Genomic DNA, 26664 nt, shown 5'->3' with positions numbered 1-26664 from the left:
TTGGTCACAGATACCTTAAAAACAATTGGGCTCACAATGGGCCTCAGGGTCTCGTCATGGTATTTCTGCCCATCCCATAACCTCATCTCCACCATGAGGCACTCTGTTCACAACTTTGACATCAGCAAACCGCTCGCCCACATGGTCTGCGGTTGTGAGGCCGGTTGGATGTACTGCCAAATTCTAAATCTACGTTGGAGGTGGCTTATGGTTTGAGAAATGAACATTCAATTCTCTGGCAACAGCTCTGGTGGACATTCCTGCAGTCAGCATGCCAACTGCACGCTCCCTCAACTTGAGACATCTGTGGCATTGTGTTGTGTGACAAAACTGCATATTTTAGAGTGGCCTTTTATTGTCCCCAGCACAAGGTGCACCTGTGTAATGATCATGCTGTTTAATCAGCTTCTTTATATGCCACACCTGTCAGGTGGATGGATTATCTTGGCAAACACATTTGTGCACCAAATTTGAGAGAAATAAGATTTTTTGTGCTTATGGAATATTTATGAGATCTTTTATTTCAGCTCGTGAAACATATTTTTCTTCAGTGTAATTTGATGTTTTCATTACTATCAAATTTATTTGAATGTAGTTTAGTCTAATTGAGAAAGCATGCCTTTTCCCAAAAAGATCCAATACGTACAATGTTCAGGGCATCTTACAAAAACGTTCAAAACTATATCCATCTGTGTATTTTCTTTATAATTATTGACATGTATTTCTCTAGTAATGAGTCCTGTACCGTGGCTCCTCTCATGAACAGCAGCTCCAGCCCCTCCACATTTTTCCTGCGGCCCCGCCTCCTCCTGGTGGGCAGGTCAGCCTCGACCAATGAGCAGTTGGCCCTGTGTCTGGAGGGTGTGGACGCCTGCAGAAGCTCCATCTGTGCCTTGAGAGCAGCAGGTGACACCATGCTGCTGCAGGAGCTCGCCGGGGACGGCGCTGAAGACTTGTGGTGCTGGTGCAGAATACCCTGGAAAAGATAAACCAGTATGGAAACTTTTAGAGTAAATGAATAGACTAAATACAATACCCGTAACAAAAATGGAAACTTTAATATAATACAGTCCATAGTGCTTTACATATTTGATTAATTTATATAAATAGATGTTATGATAAATACATTTTATTTTAATGGGATCCATTTTACTCCTACACCTGATCCCATTGAGATTAAAAGTATTTCAAATCAGGGACCTGACCCAAAACTATAATTAAAAAATGAAACAATGCAGGTGTAAAAAGTGACGCATAATTCTCATTTGTGAATTTAGTATAAATTCCTAACTCTAAAGACCGTGCCTTGGTAAGATCCATGGCCTGGCTCTGGGACTCTGCAGCGTGAGACTCTCTGAGCTGGGCCACCATATCCATCAGGTTCCTGCGCTTGGCCACACGCTCCGCTTCTATCTCCACCTTCCTCCGCCTGCGACGACGCTGCTTCGGCAATGATATGCTCAGAGCATCCTCCTGTACGGAGGAAGGGAAGAAGAGAGGGATGATTAAGATGTGATCACAACAACAATTAAAATCAATGAAAGTAAATTGCAATGATGTAAGGAATGTGTTTTTATGATTAATAAAGGAATATCTATTTACAGACCGCATCAATACATTAACTTCAATCAATTTATTGTGAAGGACTAATATCTCGATAAATTGTGCAGTTAGAACAAACTAAAGCTACTTTGGGAGGGTAGGGATAGAGTCTTCGGTTAGCAGTTTCGGGCCTAGCTAGCGACTTACATTAACCTGGGGCGAGAGGGTGAGGTCCTCGCTGCCACTGAAGCTGGTCTGAGCGGCCGCTGCCATCGACAGTTCGGCCAGGCTTCGCCTCGGCATGGGGCTTTCAGACGTCATGGGGCCGGGGTATCCAGGCAACAGGCCCGGGAAGTCGAAGAGCTGGCGTCGGTTGGCGGGCCACTTGCCCATGATGACCACATCGCAGATGTTGTCCATGCGATTGATCATGACACGATCCTGGAAGGTCGGGACAGAGCAGAGAGAAATGGGTTCATTCTAGAGCAGGGGTTGGAACTTTTTATAGAATACAACTAGGGCACTGGACCAGTACCTTCATGATGGAGTGTAGTCTGACTTGAACAGGGTTTTGCTTGTTTTTCAAAAATTCTTTACATAAACTGATTGGTGTTATATCAATACAGAACTTAAAGGGAACTCATGGCTACCATGTTTATGTCTGTGTGTGCAGTTTGACAAAAGTATGTATGCTTGTCAGAAATCTCATTACAAAATCATGGATATTAATATGGAGTTGGTCCCCCCTTTGCTACTATAACAGTGCCTATCGTTCACTGACAGTTCCCACAATGTGTTTTTATATATTTGAATACATATGTTGAAAAAAATATATTTGTATATATTTTTTCATTTGTGTGTTCATTTAATTCACCACTACATTAATACATATGAGAATGTATATCGTTTACTACCAACCTTGGGCCAGAAGGATGAGGTGGTTCTCTCCTGGAGGGCCGGGATGGCAGAGGGCTCTCCGTCCTCGGGGCAGAACCCGTCGCGGGTCTCGTCTCTGGCCGTGGTGCTCAGTGAGGCGTTGCTCTCCTCGTCAAAGTTCTTCTGCTCTGAGGTGGCGCCCGCTGAAAAACAACAACAGTGCTTTGTCAATACCAGCCAGAGGAAAATCTACAAATGGCTTCAAATATAGTACTTCCTTAATACTAGCCACAGCAGAATACTACGAGAACCATACAGTGTCCTCAATGCAAGCCTAAGCAGCTTAATTATACAAACACACAGCCATGTAGTCCTTTCTAAATGCCATCTAAAGCAGACCAACTACACACCACCACTAACTGTTGTGGCTGGCTTCAACACAAAGCAGTACACCCAACTGTTTGTCTAGACTTTTACAGACTCACTGTTGACGGTTTAAAATGAATTCAAACACAAATTGCCCTAAAATGGCATTTTCCCTTGTGAAAATACTTATTTAAGCAATGGAGTTAGGAGTAGGACCTACCTTCAGCTTGAGAGGACTTCTCAGAATTGTCGTCTTCCTCCATCTTCTCCTCATCGGGCCCTTTCTCAGCCACTGGTTTAGGAGACTTGGCAGGGCTTCCTTCTTTCACATCTCTCTCTTCCTTCTTGGTTCCCTGCTCTTCTGATGCTTTAGGAGACTCTGGTTTCTCCTGGAATTCCAGCTTTTTGTCCTGGTCGTTGGTCTCCTCAGTGGGAGCTTTGTACTCCTTCTCGGGTTTGGCCTCCTTGGAAGTCTCTCCGTCAGCGTCGCCGTTGACCTCCATTTTCTCCTCTTTGTCTTCCTCCTCTCCCTTCTCTTCCTCCTCGTCCTTCACCTTCTTGGGAGACTCGGACTTCTCTTCCTTCTTCGCCTCCATCTCTTCTTCCTTGCCTTCGTCTGGTTTCTCAGTTTTAGTACATGGAATGTCGTCACCTTCCTCTTTCATCTCCTTCCCTTCTTCCTCCTCTTGGACAGGTAAGGATTTCTCAGCACCAGCAGTAGCTGAGGCCAGCTCAGTGGAAGAGGAAGAAGCAGTAGAGAGAGCTCCATCGCGGGGTGGCTGAGGGACCCCAGCTGATCCACCCTTGGTGAACTTCCTGTGGGCCTCCAGGAAGCCCAGCGCAGGGTCGTTGAGGATGTGGTAGTCAGTGCGGCTCACGCCGTGCTTGGAGGCGCCCAGGAGGAGGTCGAGGTCGTGCCGGCCGCAGTCCCACCACTCGGGCAGGTCGGAGCTGGGCTGGCAGAGGCGCAGGCGCTCACCCAGCAGGGGGTTGGGCAGCACCTGCTCGCGAATGCGACGCAGCAGCTCAATGCGGTAGAGGGTGCGCGAGGCGCGCTCCTCCGTGATGGGGTCGATGATCAGGGTAGGGTCTGGGAGCTCTGCCAGACAGAAAAGAGGGAGGGAGGAAGAGGGGAGGTAAGGAGTAATAGGGTGGGGGTAGGATGGGAGGAAGGAGGGTGGGGGTAGGATGGGAGGAAGGAGGGTGGGGGTAGGTAAGGAGTAAGAGGGGGGGAGGTAAGGAGTAATAGGGTGGGGGTAGGATGGGAGGAAGGAGGGTGGGGGTAGGATGGGAGGAAGGAGGGTGGGGGTAGGTAAGGAGTAATAGGGTGGGGGTAGGATGGGAGGAAGGAGGGTGGGGGTAGGATGGGAGGAAGGAGGGTGGGGGTAGGTAAGGAGTAATAGGGTGGGGGTAGGATGGGAGGAAGGAGGGTGGGAGGAAGAGGGTGGGAGTAAGTAAGGAGTAAGAGGGTGGGAGGGAGGAAGGAAGGAAGGAGGGTGGGGGTAGGTAAGGAGGGTGGGAGGTAAGGAGTAAGAGGGGGGGAGGTAAGGAGTAAGAGGGGGGGAGGTAAGGAGTAAGAGGGGGGGAGGTAAGGAGTAAGAGGGGGGGAGGTAAGGAGTAAGAGGGGGGGAGGTAAGGAGTAAGAGGGGGGGAGGTAAGGAGTAAGAGGGTGGGAGGTAAGGAGTAAGAGGGGGGGAGGTAAGGAGTAAGAGGGGGGAGGTAAGGAGTAAGAGGGGGGGAGGTAAGGAGTAAGAGGGTGGGGGTAGGATGGGAGGAAGGAGGGTGGGGGTAGGTAAGGAGTAATAGGGTGGGGGTAGGATGGGAGGAAGGAGGGTGGGAGGAAGAGGGTGGGAGTAAGTAAGGAGTAAGAGGGTGGGAGGGAGGAAGGAAGGAAGGAGGGTGGGAGGGAGGAAGGAAGGAGGGTGGGGGTAGGTAAGGAGGAAGGAGGGTGGGAGGTAAGGAGTAAGAGGGGGGGAGGTAAGGAGTAAGAGGGGGGGAGGTAAGGAGTAAGAGGGGGGGAGGTAAGGAGTAAGAGGGGGGGAGGTAAGGAGTAAGAGGGGGGAGGTAAAGAGTAAGAGGGGGAGGAAAGGAGTAAGAGGGGGAGGAAAGGAGTAAGAGGGGGAGGAAAGGAGTAAGAGGGGGGGAGGTAAGGAGTAAGAGGGGGGAGGTAAGGAGTAAGAGGGTGGGAGGGAGGAAGGAGGGTGGGGGAGAGAGAGAGATGGGGAATGGAAAACAGAGGGGATAGAGAGAGAGAGATGGGGAATGGAAAACAGAGGGGATAGAGAGAGAGAGATGGGGAATGGAAAACAGAGGGGATAGAGAGAGAGAGATGGGGAATGGAAAACAGAGGGGATAGAGAGAGGTGTTGAGAAAGGAAGTTGTTTATTTGTCTTCTCAGGGAAAGGTCCTTTGCTTTAGCGCAAGCAAATTTAACTACGAGTGAGGGTTGTTGTACGGAGACACAACAGAACTAGATAATTGAGGGCCCTTACCTGTGTTGGTCTTGACCTGCATGCGACACACCCGCTTGCACATGGCCACGAAGGAGAAGTAGTATTTCTCCAGGCTCTCGTCACTCTTCTTGTCCAGCCGGGCGAAGGCCCTGAACTGGGTCCAGTCAAAGCGCTGGCGGTCCGTGTCATAGATCACACCAAACGTAGACACAACCCGGTAGAAGTCTGATTCCTCACGCCTGGTCCACCTCAGGGAACAAGACAAGGGAAGGGTTAATCCAACAACCAATGGGACAAAAAGCAATGCATGAGTAGTGTATTGATAAGGAGACTGGAGCATTGTGGGTACTGTAGTACAGTTAGAAGTAGGGCTTCTCAAACGATCATACAGGAACAGTTGATATTCGAGAGCTTCTTGTAGTTCTAATGCCTTCTATACAGCAGGCTAACAAATTATACTGTTTATTATACACAAGTCATCATAAACTGTTCATATTGTTTATCTTGTACAGCATCAGTCATAAGAGATCTATACCTCTGACGCCTCTCTTTGAAGACGGCCCCTCCTTCCGCCGGGAGCCCCGTCGCTTCAGGCATAAAAGCTCCGCCCTTGGCCATATAAGGACTTCCCTCTGCCATGAAGGCTCCGTCCTCCTGCACGTAGGCCCCTCTTCCGTCTGTGACCATAGAGAAGAGATGTTCTCGGGGCCGCCGGCGGCGGCGTCCGTCGGGCCGGGCCATGGCTTCCTGGCGGAGCTGCTCCCTCTTGTGCGTGCGCTGGTAGGCCGTGATGAGGCGTCGGAGTCTAGCGGTGAGGGCCGAGGCCGCCGGCCAGTACAGACGACCCACCCCTCTGCTGCCTGCTACATTCTCACCTGGTTTAGCTGGGAGGAGGAGGAATATTATTATTATACACACCTGGTTTAGCTGGGAGGAGGAGGAATATTATTATTATTATACACACCTGGTTTAGCTGGGAGGAGGAGGAATATTATTATTATTATTATACACGCCTGGTTTAGCTGGGAGGAGGAGGAATATTATTATTACACACACCTGGTTTAGCTGGGAGGAGGAGGAATATTATTATTACACACACCTGGTTTAGCTGGGAGGAGGAGGAATATTATTATTATACACACCTGGTTTAGCTGGGAGGAGGAGGAATATTATTATTATACACACCTGGTTTAGCTGGGAGGAGGAGGAATATTATTATTATACACACCTGGTTTAGCTGGGAGGAGGAGGAATATTATTATACACACCTGGTTAAGCTGGGAGGAGGAGGAATATTATTATACACACCTGGTTTAGCTGGGAGGAGGAGGAATATTATTATACACACCTGGTTTAGCTGGGAGGAGGAGGAATATTATTATACACACCTGGTTTAGCTGGGAGGAGGAGGAATATTATTATACACACCTGGTTAAGCTGGGAGGAGGAGGAATATTATTATACACACCTGGTTTAGCTGGGAGGAGGAGGAATATTATTATACACACCTGGTTTAGCTGGGAGGAGGAGGAATATTATTATACACACCTGGTTAAGCTGGGAGGAGGAGGAATATTATTATACACATCTGGTTTAGCTGGGAGGAGGAGGAATATTATTATACACACCTGGTTTAGCTGGGAGGAGGAGGAATATTATTATACACACCTGGTTTAGCTGGGAGGAGGAGGAATATTGTTATACACACCTGGTTTAGCTGGGAGGAGGAGGAATATTATTATACACACCTGGTTTAGCTGGGAGGAGGAGGAATATTATTATACACACCTGGTTAAGCTGGGAGGAGGAGGAATATTATTATACACACCTGGTTAAGCTGGGAGGAGGAGGAATATTATTATACACACCTGGTTAAGCTGGGAGGAGGAGGAATATTATTATACACACCTGGTTAAGCTGGGAGGAGGAGGAATATTATTATACACACCTGGTTTAGCTGGGAGGAGGAGGAATATTATTATACACACCTGGTTTAGCTGGGAGGAGGAGGAATATTATTATACACACCTGGTTTAGCTGGGAGGAGGAGGAATATTATTATACACACCTGGTTTAGCTGGGAGGAGGAGGAATATTATTATACACACCTGGTTTAGCTGGGAGGAGGAGGAATATTATTATACACACCTGGTTAAGCTGGGAGGAGGAGGAACATTAGGACTACTAAATGAGTCTGCATACTGTTGAGATGATTCTGAAGAGAAACTTTGGTTTCTTTGGATGCGCACATTGGTGGTTTGATACAAAATAGAAATGTTTAAATGAAATGATGGATCATGAATGGTAAATGATCCTCTGATTTGTATCAGATTGCTAGCAAATGTCATTTTTAACCTTTTTGTTCCACTTATCCCAAATGGTGTTTTGTAATATATGACAAAGCTAGACAGGCCAGTCAATCACTTACATTCACCACTCTCAATGACCACAGTCTCCTCTTTGTCATCCAGGGGTGAGTTTGCGAAGTCCTCCATCTCATCTTTAAAGGTCATGCGGAGAGGCTTGTACTCTGGGTCTTCATCCTCTCTGTACACACAGAACCAGGGATGGAAAGAAAGAGAAAGAGGGAGAAATGACTTCACATTAAAACCAGAATGAAACAAAGGAGCGGGGAAAAGAGGGGAACACGGGAAAGAAAATGGAAAGATGAGGGAGATGGGAGGTCAGAATGAAAAAAAAAGGTGGTGAGAGAAAAGATAAACAAATGGAGAGAGACAGGAGGAAAAGAAGAGGAGGAGGAAAGAAGTGGAGGGAAAAAGTGGTGGTGGTGAATATTGGCTGAGTGTCTTACCCCTCCGGACCATCTGCCATCATGTCCGCCCCCCTCTGCTCTGCAGCGATGGCCTTGGCGTCGGGCATGCCCACCCGCTCCAAGAAACACAGCGCAGGGTCAGCACGCATAGAGTTATACTTCTCATAGCCTGGACAGACAGACAGGAAGACAGACAGGAAGACAGTCAGGAAGAGAATGAGAAAAAAATGGGTAAGACAGTGATTGAATTACTGAGTTCTACTTTTCACATCGGGGGAGGAGGAGAGAGGGAGTGGGTGAGAGATTATTGAATTATTACCACTGGGAACCTACATGCACAGGAACAAGGCCTAGAACTAAGTCCAGTTTGAATGACAATTCACATTGGAACTATATAGGCTACCGTCAATCCCGAAAGACAACGCACTGCAATACCACGACAGAAGGATCCGCTTGCATTCAAACAGAGCTAAAACTAAACCATTATGAAGTTCACAGTTAGAATAAAACCCAACTGCCGTCCGTATGAAATGCAGCTGAAGAGGAGAAAAAACAGAAAGCACGACCCCAGGCCCAGACAGAGGGCAGAGCCTGTTGGAGTGTGTGTCTGACTGGTTGTTTCAGTGGGCAAGAAAATCTTTGTGTCTAAGTGTGTGTGCGCCTTTGCCCAAGTGTGCCAGCGAACGAGAGAGAGATGCCTGTTGAAGTCCTCCAAGCAGAACAGATAAGAGCCTGCAGATCCTACTAAGCACGGTGGGTGGGAGGAGGGAGGAGAGGCCCAGGCTGGACAACCGTGACAGTGAGCAGACCAGACCATCAGCCCCCCCCTCCACAAAGCCCCCGGCAGAACATCACATTTCAATTAGGATTTATGCGGTGACACATTGTTCCTAACCGCCGCTGCGCCCCGAGCCAAGCGCTAATCATGAGGGGGTTTATAGGCTATCACTCTTCCCTCTTGCAGTCCTGGAGAGTGTGCGTGAGTGCTGTGTGAGACAGTGTGTGTAGGGTGTGTGAGTGCTGTGTGAGACAGTGTGTGAGTGCTGTGTGAGTGCTGTGTGAGTGCTGTGTGAGACAGTGTGTGTAGGGTGTGTGAGACAGTGTGTGTAGGTTGTGTAGGGTGTGTGAGTGCTGTGTGAGTGCTGTGTGAGACAGTGAGTGTAGGGTGTGTGAGTGCTGTGTGAGACAGTGTGTGTAGGGTGTGTAGGGTGTGTGAGTGCTGTGTGAGACAGTGTGTGAGTGCTGTGTGAGACAGTGTGTGTAGGGTGTGTGAGTGCTGTGTGAGACAGTGTGTGTAGGTTGTGTAGGGTGTGTGAGTGCTGTGTGAGACAGTGTGTGTAGGGTGTGTGAGTGCTGTGTGAGACAGTGTGTGTAGGGTGTGTGAGTGCTGTGTGAGACAGTGTGTGTAGGGTGTGTGAGACAGTGTGAGACAGTGTGTAGGGTGTGTAGGGTGTGTGAGTGCTGTGTGAGACAGTGTGTGTGTAGGGTGTGTGAGTGCTGTGTGAGACAGTGTGTGTAGGGTGTGTGAGTGCTGTGTGAGACAGTGTGTGTAGGGTGTGTGAGTGCTGTGTGAGTGTGTGTAGGGTGTGTAGGGTGTGTGAGTGCTGTGTGAGACAGTGTGTGTAGGGTGTGTGAGTGCTGTGTGAGACAGTGTGTGTACATTGTGTAGGGTGTGTGAGGCAGAGAGCAGCTTCCTCCCCAGGCCTCCCAAGTGAATGAGGATTATGATTAACTATAGGCAAGCATTATTGTATCCATTTGTGTTTGAGACAGCACCCGTGTGTGTGTGTGTGTGTGCGCACGCACGCGCGTGTGCACGCGTGTGTGTGTGTATGCTCGTCAGGGCTGAGCCACAGGGTGGCAATTACAGAGAATAATGACAATTATCCCAAATTAATATTAATCACCATCAATATAATTACCGCTATTAAATCATTACAATTCTAGCTTGTAATCTTGTTTGGCACTGCAATACAATTCAAATGGTCCAATGTAAACCAGCTAGCTCATAGCAGAGATCAAACAGAACACTGTCTAACCATGAAGTAGAACACGTCCACACACTGACAGCCTCTTTTCAGGCGGCTGGACATGGCCACCAATCAATCTCCTGACGTCTCACTGAGCCAGCTGTGCTCCGCGGTCGCTATGGGAACACCAATCAAGCTGAAGAAGCCAGGGTGTGTGTGAAGCAGACGGGTGGGGCTTACCGTGTTTGAAGACGCCGATAAGCAGCGATCTGTCTGCCTCGCTGTCCCACCAATCGGCGGGCACCTCGGAGTGGAAAGGCTGAGGGATCCAGATATCCATTTCACTGTGGCCCCAACCAAAGAGAGGGAGAGAGAAAAAGACAGGCGGAGAGACAGGCAGAGAGACAGGCAGAGAGACAGAGAAAAAGACAGGCGGAGAGACAGGCAGAGAGACAGGCAGAGAGACAGGCAGAGAGACAGGCAGAGAGACAGGCAGAGAGACAGGCAGAGAGACAGGCAGAGAGACAGGCAGAGAGGAGAATGGATTAAAAGGGTCTAAAATCAACACGCAATCATTTACTCTGATGTGTCTCTGTAATGGGCCCCATCTCCAGGGGTCTGGAAATATGGTCATTAGACAATTCTGGAACATCTCCACAGAGGCCAAATGGCACCCTATTCACAACATTGTGCCTTGACTAGAGCCAAAAGTAGTGCACTGAACATGGAAAAGGATGCCATTTGGGAAGCAGTACTCATCTGGAAGGAGACATAAGCAGAGGAGGCCGAACATCATCACCCCTACCAGACTACTGTCCCCACCACCCCTACCAGACTACTGTCCCCACCATCCCTACCAGACTACTGTCCCCACCACCCCTACCAGACTACTGTCCCCACCACCCCTACCAGACTACTGTCCCCACCACCCCTACCAGACTACTGTCCCCACCACCCCTACCAGACTACTGTCCCCACCACCCCAACCAGACTACTGTCCCCACCACCATCACCCCTACCAGACTACTGTCCCCACCACCATCACCCCTACCAGACTACTGTCCCCACCACCATCACACCTACCAGACTACTGTCCCCACCACCATCACCCCTACCAGACTACTGTCCCCACCACCCCTACCAGACTGCTGTCCCCACCACCATCACCCCTACCAGACTGCTGTCCCCACCACCATCACCCCTACCAGACTGCTGTCCCCACCACCCCTACCAGACTACTGTCCCCACCACCATCACCCCTACCAGACTACTGTCCCCACCACCATCACACCTACCAGACTACTGTCCCCACCACCATCACCCCTACCAGACTACTGTCCCCACCACCATCACCCCTACCAGACTACTGTCCCCACCACCCCTACCAGACTACTGTCCCCACCACCCCTACCAGACTACTGTCCCCACCACCACCACCCCTACCAGACTGCTGTCCCCACCACCACCACCCCTACCAGACTGCTGTCCCCACCACCATCACCCCTACCAGACTGCTGTCCCCACCACCATCCCCCCTACCAGACTGCTGTCCCCACCACCATCCCCCCTACCAGACTGCTGTCCCCACCACCATCACCCCTACCAGACTGCTGTCCCCACCACCATCACCCCTACCAGACTACTGTCCCCACCACCATCACCCCTACCAGACTACTGTCCCCACCACCCCTACCAGACTGCTGTCCCCACCACCACCACCCCTACCAGACTGCTGTCCCCACCACCCCTACCAGACTACTGTCCCCACCACCACCACCAGACTGCTGTCCCCACCACCACCACCAGACTGCTGTCCCCACCACCATCACCCCTACCAGACTGCTGTCCCCACCACCATCACCCCTACCAGACTGCTGTCCCCACCACCATCACCCCTACCAGACTGCTGTCCCCACCACCATCACCCCTACCAGACTGCTGTCCCCACCACCATCACCCCTACCAGACTACTGTCCCCACCACCATCACCCCTACCAGACTACTGTCCCCACCACCCCTACCAGACTACTGTCCCCACCACCACCACCCCTACCAGACTACTGTCCCCACCACCACCACCCCTACCAGACTGCTGTCCCCACCACCATCACCCCTACCAGACTGCTGTCCCCACCACCCCTACCAGACTACTGTCCCCACCACCATCACCCCTACCAGACTACTGTCCCCACCACCATCACCCCTACCAGACTACTGTCCCCACCACCATCACCCCTACCAGACTACTGTCCCCACCACCATCACCCCTACCAGACTACTGTCCCCACCACCATCACCCCTACCAGACTGCTGTCCCCACCACCCCTACCAGACTACTGTCCCCACCACCATCACCCCTACCAGACTACTGTCCCCACCACCATCACCCCTACCAGACTACTGTCCCCACCACCATCACCCCTACCAGACTACTGTCCCCACCACCATCACCCCTACCAGACTACTGTCCCCACCACCATCACCCCTACCAGACTACTGTCCCCACCACCATCACCCCTACCAGACTACTGTCCCCACCACCACCACCCCTAACAGACTACTGTCCCCACCACCACCACCCCTACCAGACTACTGTCCCAACCACCACCACCACCAGACTGCTGTCCCCACCACCATCACCGCTACCAGACTACTGTCCCCACCACCACCACCCCCATCACCCCTACCAGACTACTGTCCCCACCACCACCACCACCCCTACCAGACTACTGTCCCCACCACCACCAGACTACTGTCCCCACCACCATCACCCCTACCAGACTACTGTCCCCACCACCATCACCCCTACCAGACTACTGTCCCCACCACCATCACCCCTACAAGACTACTGTCCCCACCACCACCACCCCCATCACCCCTACCAGACTACTGTCCCCACCACCATCACTCCTACCAGACTACCCTACCAGACTACTGTCCCCACCACCATCACCCCTACCAGACTACTGTCCCCACCACCATCACCCCTACCAGACTGCAGTCCCCACCACCATCACCCCTACCGGACAACTGTCCCCACCACCCCTACCAGACTACTGTCCCCACCACCATCACCCCTACCAGACTACTGTCCCCACCACCATCACACCTACCAGACTACTGTCCCCACCACCATCACCCCTACCAGACTACTGTCCCCACCACCCCTACCAGACTGCTGTCCCCACCACCATCACCCCTACCAGACTGCTGTCCCCACCACCATCACCCCTACCAGACTGCTGTCCCCACCACCCCTACCAGACTACTGTCCCCACCACCATCACCCCTACCAGACTACTGTCCCCACCACCATCACACCTACCAGACTACTGTCCCCACCACCATCACCCCTACCAGACTACTGTCCCCACCACCATCACCCCTACCAGACTACTGTCCCCACCACCCCTACCAGACTACTGTCCCCACCACCCCTACCAGACTACTGTCCCCACCACCACCACCCCTACCAGACTGCTGTCCCCACCACCACCACCCCTACCAGACTGCTGTCCCCACCACCATCACCCCTACCAGACTGCTGTCCCCACCACCATCCCCCCTACCAGACTGCTGTCCCCACCACCATCCCCCCTACCAGACTGCTGTCCCCACCACCATCACCCCTACCAGACTGCTGTCCCCACCACCATCACCCCTACCAGACTACTGTCCCCACCACCCCTACCAGACTGCTGTCCCCACCACCACCACCCCTACCAGACTGCTGTCCCCACCACCACCACCCCTACCAGACTGCTGTCCCCACCACCCCTACCAGACTACTGTCCCCACCACCACCACCAGACTGCTGTCCCCACCACCACCACCAGACTGCTGTCCCCACCACCATCACCCCTACCAGACTGCTGTCCCCACCACCATCACCCCTACCAGACTGCTGTCCCCACCACCATCACCCCTACCAGACTGCTGTCCCCACCACCATCACCCCTACCAGACTGCTGTCCCCACCACCATCACCCCTACCAGACTACTGTCCCCACCACCATCACCCCTACCAGACTACTGTCCCCACCACCCCTACCAGACTACTGTCCCCACCACCACCACCCCTACCAGACTACTGTCCCCACCACCACCACCCCTACCAGACTGCTGTCCCCACCACCATCACCCCTACCAGACTGCTGTCCCCACCACCCCTACCAGACTACTGTCCCCACCACCATCACCCCTACCAGACTACTGTCCCCACCACCATCACCCCTACCAGACTACTGTCCCCACCACCATCACCCCTACCAGACTACTGTCCCCACCACCATCACCCCTACCAGACTACTGTCCCCACCACCATCACCCCTACCAGACTGCTGTCCCCACCACCCCTACCAGACTACTGTCCCCACCACCATCACCCCTACCAGACTACTGTCCCCACCACCATCACCCCTACCAGACTACTGTCCCCACCACCATCACCCCTACCAGACTACTGTCCCCACCACCATCACCCCTACCAGACTACTGTCCCCACCACCATCACCCCTACCAGACTACTGTCCCCCACCACCATCACCCCTACCAGACTACTGTCCCCACCACCACCACCCCTAACAGACTACTGTCCCCACCACCACCACCCCTACCAGACTACTGTCCCAACCACCACCACCACCAGACTGCTGTCCCCACCACCATCACCGCTACCAGACTACTGTCCCCACCACCACCACCCCCATCACCCCTACCAGACTACTGTCCCCACCACCACCACCACCCCTACCAGACTACTGTCCCCACCACCACCAGACTACTGTCCCCACCACCATCACCCCTACCAGACTACTGTCCCCACCACCATCACCCCTACCAGACTACTGTCCCCACCACCATCACCCCTACAAGACTACTGTCCCCACCACCACCACCCCCATCACCCCTACCAGACTACTGTCCCCACCACCATCACTCCTACCAGACTACCCTACCAGACTACTGTCCCCACCACCATCACCCCTACCAGACTACTGTCCCCACCACCATCACCCCTACCAGACTGCAGTCCCCACCACCATCACCCCTACCGGACAACTGTCCCCACCACCCCTACCAGACTACTGTCCCCACCACCATCACCCCTACCAGACTACTGTCCCCACCACCATCACCCCTACCAGACTATTGTCCCCACCACCATCACCCCTACCAGACTGCTGTCCCCACCACCATCACCCCTACCGGACAGCTGTCCAAACCACCCCTACCAGACTACTGTCCCCACCACCATCACCCCTACCAGACTACTGTCCCCACCACCATCACCCCAACCAGACTACCGTCCCCACCACCATCACCCCTACCAGACTACTGTCCCCACCACCATCACCCCTACCAGACTACTGTCCCCACCACCATCACCCCAACCAGACTACTGTCCCCACCACCATCACCCCTACCAGACTACTGTCCCCACCACCATCACCCCTACCAGACTACTGTCCCCACCCCCATCACCCCTACCAGACTATTGTCCCCACCCCCATCACCCCAACCAGACTGCTGTCCCCACCACCATCACCCCTACCAGACTGCTGTCCGCACCACCATCACCCCTACCGGACAACTGTCCCCACCACCCCTACCAGACTACTGTCCCCACCACCATCACCCCTACCGGACTACTGTCCCCATCACCACCCCCCCTACCAGACTACTGTCCCCACCCCCCCTACCAGACTACTGTCCCCACCACCCCTACCAGACTACTGTCCCCACCACCACTACCAGACTACTGTCCCCACCCCCATCACCCCTACCAGACTACTGTCCCCACCCCCATCACCCCTACCAGACTACTGTCCCCACCCCCATCACCCCTACCAGACTACTGTCCCCACCCCCATCACCCCTACCAGACTACTGTCCCCACCCCCATCACCCCTACCAGACTACTGTCCCCACCCCCATCACCCCTACCAGACTGCTGTCCCCACCCCCATCACCCCTACCAGACTGCTGTCCCCACCACCATCACCCCTACCGGACAACTGTCCCCACCACCCCTACAAGACTACTGTCCCCACCACCATCACCCCTACCAGACTACTGTCCCCATCACCATCACCCCTACCAGACTACTGTCCCCACCACCCCTACCAGACTACTGTCCCCACCACCATCACCCCTACCAGACTACTGTCCCCACCTCCATCACCCCTACCAGACTACTGTCCCCACCACCCCTACCAGACTACTGTCCCCACCACCATCACCCCTACCAGACTACTGTCCCCACCTCCATCACCCCTACCAGACTACTGTCCCCATCACACCTACCAGACTACTGTCCCCACCACCCATTACCAGACTACTGTCCCCACCACCCATTACCAGACTACTGTCCCCACCACCATCACCCCTACCAGACTACTGTCCCCACCACCATCACCCCTACCAGACTACTGTCCCCACCACCACCACCCCTACCAGACTACTGTCCCCATCACCACCACCCCTACCAGACTGCTGTCCCCATCACCATCACCCCTACCAGACTACTGTCCCCACCACATCACCCCTACCAGACTACTGTCCCCACCACCCCTACCAGACTACTGTCCCCACCACATCACCCCTACCAGACTACTGTCCCCACCACCCCTACCAGACTACTGTCCCCACCACCACCACCCCTACCAGACTACTGTCCCCACCACCACCACCCCTACCAGACTACTGTCCCCACCACCATCACCCCTACCAGACTACTGTCCCCACCACCAGACTACTGTCCCCACCACCATCACCCCTACCAGACTACTGTCCCCACCACCCCTACCAGACTACTGTCCCCATCACCACCACCCCTACAAGACTACTGTCCCCACCACCCCTACCAGACTACTGTCCCCACCACCATCACCCCTACCAGACTACTGTCCCCACCACCCCTACCAGACTACTGTCCCCACCACCCCTACCAGACTACTGTCCCCACCACCCCTACCAGACTACTGTCCCCACCACCATCACCCCTACCGGACAACTGTCCCCACCACCCCTACCAGACTACTGTCCCCACCACCATCACCCCTACCAGACTACTGTCCCCACCACCATCACCCCTACCAGACTACTGTCCCCACCACCATCACCCCTACCAGACTACTGTCCCCACCACCCCTACCAGACTACTGTCCCCACCACCCCTACCAGACTACTGTCCCCACCCCCCTACCAGACTACTGTCCCCACCCCCCTACCAGACTACTGTCCCCATCACCCCTACCAGACTACTGTCCCCACCACCATCACCCCTACCACACTACTGTCCCCACCACCATCACCCCTACCACACTACTGTCCCCACCACCATCACCCCTACCAGACTACATTCCCCACCACCACCACCCCTACCAGACTACATTCCCCACCACCACCACCCTTACCAGACTACTGTCTCCACCACCATCACCCCTACCATACTACTGTCCCCACCACCACCACCCCTACCAGACTACTGTCCCCACCACCACCACCAGACTGCTGTCCCCACCCTCATCACCCCTACCAGACTACTGTCACCATCACCCCTACCAGACTACTGTCCCCATCACCACCACCCCTACCAGACTACTGTCCCCACCACCCCTACCAGACTACTGTCCCCACCACCCCTACCAGACTACTGTCCCCACCACCCCTACCAGACTACTGTCCCCATCACCACCACCCCTACCAGACTACATTCCCCACCACCACCACCCCTACCAGACTACATTCCCCACCACCACCACCCCTACCAGACTACTGTCCCCACCACCACCACCCCTACCAGACTACTGTCCCCACCCCCACCACCCCTACCAGACTACTGTCCCCACCACCCCTACCAGACTACTGTCCCCACCACCCCTACCAGACTACTGTCCCCACCACCCCTACCAGACTACTGTCCCCACCACCCCTACCAGACTACTGTCCCCACCACCCCTACCAGACTACTGTCCCCACCACCCCTACCAGACTACTGTCCCCACCACCCCTACCAGACTACTGTCCCCACCACCCCTACCAGACTATTGTCCCCACCACCCCTACCAGACTATTGTCCCCACCACCCCTACCAGACTATTGTCCCCACCACCCCTACCAGACTACTGTCCCCACCACCACCACCCCTACCAGACTACTGTCCCCACCACCATCACCCCTACCAGACTACTGTCCCCACCACCACCACCACCCCTACCAGACTACTGTCCCCACTACCATCACCCCTACCAGACTACTGTCCCCACCACCACCACCCCTACCAGACTACTGTCCACACTACCCTTACCAGACTACTGTCCCCACTACCACCACCCCTACCAGACTACTGTCCACACCACCCCTACCAGACTACTGTCTCCACCACCATCACCCCTACCAAACTACTGTCCCCACCACCATCACCCCTACCAGACTACTGTCCCCACCACCGTTACCCCTACCAGATTGCTGTCCCCACCACCACCACCCCTACCAGACTGCTCTCCCGATTCACGCAATACAGACATGCTGGCTGGCACTTGCACACACACATACCATCCATCAACTGGCACATTTATAGGCGCACACACACACACACACACACACACACACACACACACACTCTTAGTCACTAACTAGCTGGCACTTTCACAGATACACTACATGACCAAAGGTATGTGAACACCTGCTCGTTGAACACCTCATTCCAAAATCATGGCCATTAATATGGAGTTGGTCCCCCCTTTGCTGCTATAACAGCCTCCACTCTTCTGGGAAGGCTTTCTACTAAATGTTGGAATATTTCTGCAGGGACTTGCTTCCATTCAGCCACAGGAGCATTAGTGAGGTCAGGCACTGACGTTAGACGATTAGACCTGGCTCACAGTCGGCATTGCAATTCATCCCAAAGATGTTTGATGGGGTTGAGGTCAGGGCTCTGTGCCGGCCAGTCAAGTTCTTCCACACGATCGACAAACCATTTCTGTATGGACCTCGCTTTGTGCACCAGGGCATTGTCATGCTGAAACAAGAAAGGGCCTTCCCCAAACTGTTGCCACAAAGTCGGAAGCACAGAATCATCTAGAATGTCATTGTATACTGTAGAATTAAGATTTCCCTTCACTGGAATTAAGGGGCCCGAATCATGAAAAACAGCTCGAGACCATTATTCCTGCTCCAAGAAACTTTACAGTTAGCACTATGCATTCAGGCAGGTAGCGTTCTCCTGGCATCCACCAAACCCAGATTTGTCTGTCGGACTGCCAGATGGTGAATCACTCCATAGAACGTGTTTCTACTGCTCCAGAGTCCAATGGCGGCGAGCTTTACAGCCGAAGCTTGGCATTGCGCGTGATCTTAGGCTTGTGTGTGTTTGCTCAGCCATGGAAAACCATTTCATGAAACTCCCGACGAACAGTTCTTGTGCTGACGTTGCTTCCAGAGGCAGTTTGGAACTCGGTAGTGAGTGTTGCAACCGAGGAAAGTCTATTTTCACGCGCTGCGCGCTTCAGCCCTCGGCGGTCCCGTTCTGTGAGCTTGTGTAGCCTACCACTTCACGTCTGAGCTGTTGTTGCTCCTAGACGTTTCAACTTCACAATAACAGCACTTACAGTTGACCTGGGCAGCTCTAGCAGGCCAGAAATTTGACAAACTGTCTTATTGAAAAGGTGGTATCCTATGACGTTGAAAGTCACTGAGCTCTTCAGTAAGGCCATTCTAATTCCAATGGTGTCTATGGAGATTTCATGGCTGTGTGCTCAATTTTATACACGTGTCAGCAATGGGTGTGGCTGAAACAGCCAAATCCACCACTCATTTGTAGGGGTGTCCACATACTTTTGTATATATGCGCGATTACACACATATGCATGCACACACAATAACGGCATTTTAAGTATTCAGCGAAGAGCCTCAGGTGCCATCAATACGGAGCACATGTTTCTGCATTATACATGCATGCACATCTGGGTGAGGGGCGGAACGAGGGGATGGAAGAGGGAGAGACGGAGAGGGAAGATCAAGCAGGCAGGGGCTTGGGAGTGTTGGAGGGAGAGATGAAGAGATGGAGGAGCATGGATGCCAACCTTGAGTCTGTTCCCTCTAGGATCCTGTCGGCGTGGTCACCGATGACTTCCTGACGCAGATAGTAGAGCATACGGACCCTCAGGAGAACTCTGTGGGAGGGAGAGAGAGGGGAAAGAGGGGGAGGAGAGAGAGAGGAAAGAGAAAGAGGAAAGGGGGGAGATATATAGAGAGAGAGATTGGAGGGAAAAAGAAAATGATACGGAGAGAGGGGAGGGTAAAAAAAGGAAAGAGTGAGTGTTTAACTCTGGTTGGTGCACGTGTGCCAGCAGCAGTAGCTGGGTAGAGCGACAGTAGTGGCTCTTTGGCACGAACCCCTGGCCATCCATCATGCTGCCAGGCCTGATTAGCCACGCTGCGCACCAGCCCCCGCGCCTGACAGATGGCACCACATAATCACCCCTGTGTGTGCCGCCTTTCACCCGCATCCAACAGGTCTGCCTGGCACCTGGCCTGGCGCCAGCCTCGGCCCCAAAAACCTGGCCGTCGCAAAATCTCCCCAACAACAGCAGATTAGAAAGAAAAAGAGCGGAGAGGAGAAGAGTTGTGGCCAAGGAAGAAGGAGGAGGAGTAAATAGGACACTGCCTAGAACTAAACAAAAGACCCAAGTAAAAAGTGTGTTGGTGTCTGTCACTAGCAGCTAACTCATGGGAAATAGGATTACTGGGGGCTGTGGATGGGGACTGTCTTCTAAATGAAACCACCAACTGTGTTGGCCTATCCATGTGTGGAAACTTGGGTGTTTTGTGTTTGGTTTGAGGTCAAAGGGCTGACAAAAGTCTCACTTGTTCTTGTGGTGTTTGAGCGACAGCGTTGGGGTTAGAGGTCAGGATTTGGGTTTAAAGGTCAGTTGTGACTTACTTGTTACAGTGGTGTTTGAGGTGTCTCTTGTAGCTGTCCTCCTGCAGTAGCAGGTCAGGGTTACAGCTGACCAGCCACTCTGCCCTGGGGAGCTGGGGAGGGGCAGGCAGGGCTGGTTTCCCCTTCTTCCCCTTACGACCCCGCGGTACTGGAGTAGACAGACCTACAGGAGTGGGGGGAGTATAACAATGGTCAGACAAGTCCACACTCACATGTTAAAATGTCAAATTCAGATGACATCTCTTTAAACAAGAGACCTGGGTTGGACAAGTCTAGTATCAGTAAAGAATGTATTTATTTAAACCATTTGAAATGGCTATTTGCAAACTATAATTGAAAACAATAGCAACTAATTGGGCCAATTGGAGTCCATGTTTTTTTTTTTTTACCAATCAGACTCTAGTGTTGGCTTCTGAGTGAAACCAATGAGGATTAAGGTCAAACAAGTCAAACAAGTCCAGAATCTGAACCAGTTGGAACCAGACCGCCACAATGTTAGAGTAAGGTCAGGTCAGGAGTAGTGGGGAGGACTGTGAAAAATCCTATGGAATTCGATGGATGTTTTTGGGAAGGCCTTACGGAGCAGTTCATCAGGGTGTTACTGAGTGGAAAGTGCGTGTTTATGTTGTAGCTAAGCTATGGTTGTGCTGCGGTAGGAGTGTGTAGGTATACATACCGGAGTGGTTGGTGAGTGTGCGACTCTGTCCGTCCTCAGAGGGCGTGATGAGGTCCCAGATGAAGCGCTTGATGTTCTCGTCTCCACGGTAGTGCAGCAGGCAGTAGGCCAGCAGGGCGCGGCAGATGGTCTCCACGTCTTGCTCCTGCAGGGGCCGCTTGAAACGCCCGCGGGACAGGATGTCTCCCCAGCGACCCCACCTAGCAGGGAGGGAACGGGGGGAGGATAGAAAAAGGGTGAAGGAGAGGGGGGAGAGAGCGAGGGGAATTTAGTCTGTCTGGAGTATTATCATTTATCCCGATGATTGACATTTACAGTGTCGGGCTGGGAGGTTCCATACTGTTACATCCCTCCTCATCCACTACAGTAAATGAAGAGAGGAGGGGGTAGGTGTGGCTGGGTCTGTGTTATGTCTGGCTCTCTGAACTTCAACCACGGTTCAATGTCACACCGCAATCTGATTCCGTGACACACTTCATTCATGACTGCACACTCAACTGACATCACATCTCACTACTGTGGGTGACCCAGAGTAGAACAACCGGCCGAAGACTTGTCTCTCCCTAAACGCTTTTACACAACGGTGATATAACCCTAGTTGGCATGCAGCCCACCAATCCCTAAATTCTAGTACAATCAATTTGACTTTGTGTGTGTTTGTGGGTCGATGGAGACTAGGTCTGGGTTAGGGAGGGGGATAGAGAGAGGGAGTCAATGGCAGCAGCGTCAGTTGAGGGGAAAAGTTCTCAGACGTGATGGCTCTACTATAATTTGCCCTATAGCCCAGGGGTCTAGACAGTAGTCGAGTCGGTCAGATTGTGAAAAACAACTCCACTGCTGGTCAGACGTGGTTGGTGCGTGCAGCCAGCCGTGATCTGTCACTGTGGAGGGCAGTCGGGCCTGGCGACTAATGAGTGTGTGTGTGTGTGTGTGTCGGGTCACTGTGCATGTGTGTGATTGGTTCACTGTGTGTGTGTGTGTGTGTGTGTGTGTGTGTGTTGGGTCATATTAGGAGTTGGGCTCGTGTGTGTGTGTGCAAGTAAGCAGGCATGTTTAATGGTCCCATGCGTATCAGAGCATCAGATTGCTGTGTATGTTAAATGACCCTACATGTGAGTGGACAAGCATTAGCACTCTATGACCATTATTCTCCCCAGACCACCGCAGCATGTGTTTAGCCAGACGCAAGCATACATCCTCAGCCTCATCATACTTCAAGGACCTGGCAGACAATAAACCAGACAGGATATGACATCTCTCAGGTGGACTTCCTGAGCGAGAAGATGTAGATGGTAATAGTAATAGCCCTCTGGTAGGCTTGTGGCAGTGTCTGACATATTTCTTCCATCCCCCTGCAGTCTCAGGAGTTTAGCGGTAGATATTAGAATGGGCACGTCTCCATACCAAATTTACCACTATGGCAAAAATCAGGTCGATCGCCTAGTCTGTGAAGACTGCAAAGTGGATAGTTAACCAAATCACTAAAAACCTACTAATTTTGCTCAGGTCTACGAGGGGTATGTAGTAGAGATGTTCCGACCTGCCCATACTCTTAATCGTATCCGTAAAATGACAGTCGGATTGGATGAGACTAGTGATCGGAAAAAACTGTTTTCATATGCCTAAAATGGTCAGAATATGCATCAGCGGTTCATCTTTTTCCCTACCCTCTCCCCGCTAGTTAGATATTATGCACATTGATAGCTTGCTAGATATTATGCACATTGATAGCTTGCTAGACATTATGCACATTGATAGCTTGCTAGATATTATGCACATTGATAGCTTGCTAGACATTATGCACATTGATAGCTTGCTAGATATTATGCACATTGATAGCTTGCTAGACATTATGCACATTGATAGCTTGCTAGACATTATGCACACTGATAGCTTGCTAGACATTATGCACACTGATAGCTTGCTAGACATTATGCACACTGATAGCTTGCTAGACATTATGCACACTGATAGCTTGCTAGACATTATGCACATTGATAGCTTGCTAGACATTATGCACATTGATAGCTTGCTAGATATTATGCACATTGATAGCTTGCTAGATATTATGCACATTGATAGCTTGCTAGATATTATGCACATTGATAGCTTGCTAGATATTATGCACATTGATAACTTGCTATCATAGTATTAGGCTAGCAGGAGGCAGCAGCAATCTAAATGATTAAACTGAAAGAGAAGTGATCGGGTGAAATTATTAAACAAGCGAGTGGACACAGAAATACAACTCCAATCAAAGCAGCAGGATCAGCGTACAGCCCGCCCTTCTATTTACAAACAGACAAACTAGCCAGTTGAGTTTAGACTACGTAGCACTTCGCACTTGATTGAAAGACGGAAATTGGCACCCATAAATATACGTTTTACATCACAGATAATTACAAGAAAACTCTTGATCATATCAGGAAAATTGCTAGTATCTAGAGTTACCCTTCCAAAAGGGCCAGGGTTTAGAGAACAGTCAACCTTTCTGAAAGAATAACAAACATGTTAGAGATGTCCACTCACCCATAAACCAGCAGGTTCTTCTCCACCCTGAAGCACTCGCTGCGGGGGTACCCATGGGCTCGGTCCTGGGGCCGCCTGGGTTTGGTCAAAGGCTTCTCGTTCTCGCCGTCACTTTCCAGCTCGGAGAACTCGGCCAATTCGTCCTCCTTCATGGAGCTGTAGTGGCGTGTCTGCTTCCGCACCCTCGGAGTGTCAATCACAAGGGTGTTCTTGGAGAAAAGAAATGCGTGTCAAAAACCCCAATCACACTTTCCTCTCTCCTCCATCTCCCAAGTGTTAAAATGCAAAATAAAAGGTAGCATGTTGTTTTTATGCTAATGAGGTCAATAATAGTTTCCCTACTAAGCTCAATATAGCTATAAAAAAAACAGCTGACGTGTCTGTTTATGCGGCTGGATTAAGTGCTATACTCCAGGGCCCTTGAGGAGAGGGAGGGCGAGTACGGGAGCGGCGTGGGGTAGAGGAGAGGAGAAGAGAGAAAAGGACTTGCTTTCGACTGACTAAGTGATGTCTCTGTTCCCCTCCGGAGGCAGCGTAAGCTGCTTACTGCCTCTGGGTCCACTGAAGAGGGGAACGCAGGGTAATTAAGGAATATAAAGAGATTCCCACGGCCACCATTTTAAATTAGCTTGCCGTAGCCCAGTTATGACTGTGGCTCCACACATGGCTAGCCTGGGGTAATAAGACAAATTAATTAACGCTTTAGATTTGCGTATGAGGGAGAGAATACCACTGACCTCTGATATTGTAACGTGGCGTCTACAGGGAGGGGTATGCTGGTGTGGTTTCTACCATTCCCATAGCGGTTAAGAGCGTTGGACCAGTAACCGAAAGGTAGCTGGTTTCAAATCCCGAGCCAACAAGGTGAAAAAATCTGCCCATCTGCCCATTAGCAAGGCAGTTAACTCCCCAAGGTCGATGTCCGTGCGGAAATCTAATTAGATTAATACAACAGTCTATTTAAGGTAGAGATGTTTTTTTTGCATTGGATGAATATTATTTATCGGCTTTTTTATTTATTTATTTATTTTTATCATCAGACAAAAGCCGGCTATTACCGGCTAATGGAAACCCTTGCATCGGCTACATCTTGATTTACCCAGTTTATCAATGGAGATTTACCATTAAAATAAATGACCACCATTATGTGGTTGTAGTTATATTGGGGGGGTCAAAATCAAAAGTAACAGTCAGTATCTGGTGTGGCCACCAGCTGCATTAAGTACTGCAGTGCATCTCCTCATGGACTGCACCAGATTAGCCAGTTCTTGCTGTGAGATGTTACCCCACTCTTCCACCAAGGCACCTGCAAGTAACCAGACATTTCTGGGGGGAATGGCCCTAGCCCTCACCCTCTGATCCAACAGGTCCCAGACGAGCTCAATGGGATTGAGATCCAGGCTCTTCGCTGGCCATGGCAGAGCACTGACATTCCTGTCTTGCAGGAAATCACACACAGAACGAGCAGTATGGCTGGTGGCATTGTCATGCTGGAGGGTCATGTCAGGATGAACCTGCAGGAAGGGTACCACATGAGGGAGGAGGATGTCTTCCCTGTAACGCACAGCACTGAGATTGCCTGCAATGACAACAAGCTCAGTCCGATGATGCTGTGACACACCGCCCCAGACCATGACGGACCCTCCACCTCGATCCCGCTCCAGAGTACAGGTCTTGGTGTAACGATCATTCCTTCGACGATAAACGCGAATCCGACCATCACCCCTGGTGAGACAAAACCGCGACTCGTCAGTGAAGAGCACTTTTTTGCCAGTCCTGTCTGGCCCAGCGACGGTGGGTTTGTGCCCATAGGCGACGTTGTTGCCGGTGATGTCTGGTGAGGACCTGCCTTACAACAGGCCTACAAGCCCTCAGTCCAGCCTCTCTCAGCCTATTGCGGACAGTCTGAGCACTGATGGAGGAATTGTGCGTTCCTGGTGTAACTCGGGCAGTTGTTGTTGCCATCCTGTACCTGTCCCGCAGGTGTGATGTTCGGATGTACCGATCCTGTGCAGGTGTTGTTACATGTGATCTGCCACTACGAGGACGATCAGCTGTCCGTCCTGTCTCCCTGTAGCGCTGTCTTAGGCGTGTCATGACGTTGGCCTGTTGGTGAGGTTTATGACCCATAAATACCTTTCCTCTCTCTCTAGTCTACAGAGTGACTCTTGGAAAGCCCTTTGTTAACATAGAGAGTCTGGTAACATCAAAAGGGTGGTAAACAGAACCATAATATGCGTTGGTACTTAAAGAATATGATGTCAGTTCGGTTATCATCTGAGACATTATTACTGATGATAGGATGACAAACTGTATCTTGGAAAGTCAACACATTCTAGTTATCAGATTCACATGGAATTGTTGTGCAATTTAAATGTTTAAATATGAAACTATTTGTGAAAAGATGAAACGTAATTTTAGCTTCTAAATGAGAGAATTGTTTCCATAAGGTAAATTCTGTTCACTCCGTGGCCCCGCCCAAGTGAACAGACATTGGTTGTAAACTATGAAACGCACCCTTCTCTCCCCAC

General features: G+C 51.8%; 1 protein-coding gene across 1 annotated transcript in view; it reads right to left on the bottom strand.

Annotated features, from left to right (window-relative positions):
* Positions 1 to 26664, bottom strand: part of LOC115169864 (chromodomain-helicase-DNA-binding protein 7) — a 124033-nt gene that overhangs the window by 5301 nt on the left and 92068 nt on the right. The window contains exons 21-34 of the mRNA XM_029725921.1: positions 24134 to 24342; positions 21605 to 21804; positions 20929 to 21091; positions 20069 to 20158; positions 10221 to 10324; positions 8050 to 8179; positions 7666 to 7784; positions 5773 to 6121; positions 5277 to 5485; positions 3005 to 3883; positions 2461 to 2621; positions 1750 to 1983; positions 1306 to 1473; positions 746 to 976 (exon numbers count right to left, since the gene is read on the bottom strand). Of these exons, the coding sequence (XP_029581781.1) occupies positions 746 to 976; positions 1306 to 1473; positions 1750 to 1983; positions 2461 to 2621; positions 3005 to 3883; positions 5277 to 5485; positions 5773 to 6121; positions 7666 to 7784; positions 8050 to 8179; positions 10221 to 10324; positions 20069 to 20158; positions 20929 to 21091; positions 21605 to 21804; positions 24134 to 24342 (3246 nt within the window). The remainder of the gene's footprint in view (positions 1 to 745; positions 977 to 1305; positions 1474 to 1749; positions 1984 to 2460; positions 2622 to 3004; positions 3884 to 5276; positions 5486 to 5772; positions 6122 to 7665; positions 7785 to 8049; positions 8180 to 10220; positions 10325 to 20068; positions 20159 to 20928; positions 21092 to 21604; positions 21805 to 24133; positions 24343 to 26664) is intronic.

Source organism: Salmo trutta, chromosome 31, assembly GCF_901001165.1.
Source record: "Salmo trutta chromosome 31, fSalTru1.1, whole genome shotgun sequence".
NCBI classification, from domain to species: domain Eukaryota; kingdom Metazoa; phylum Chordata; class Actinopteri; order Salmoniformes; family Salmonidae; genus Salmo; species Salmo trutta.
This window is presented reverse-complemented; position numbering and strand designations above follow the sequence as displayed.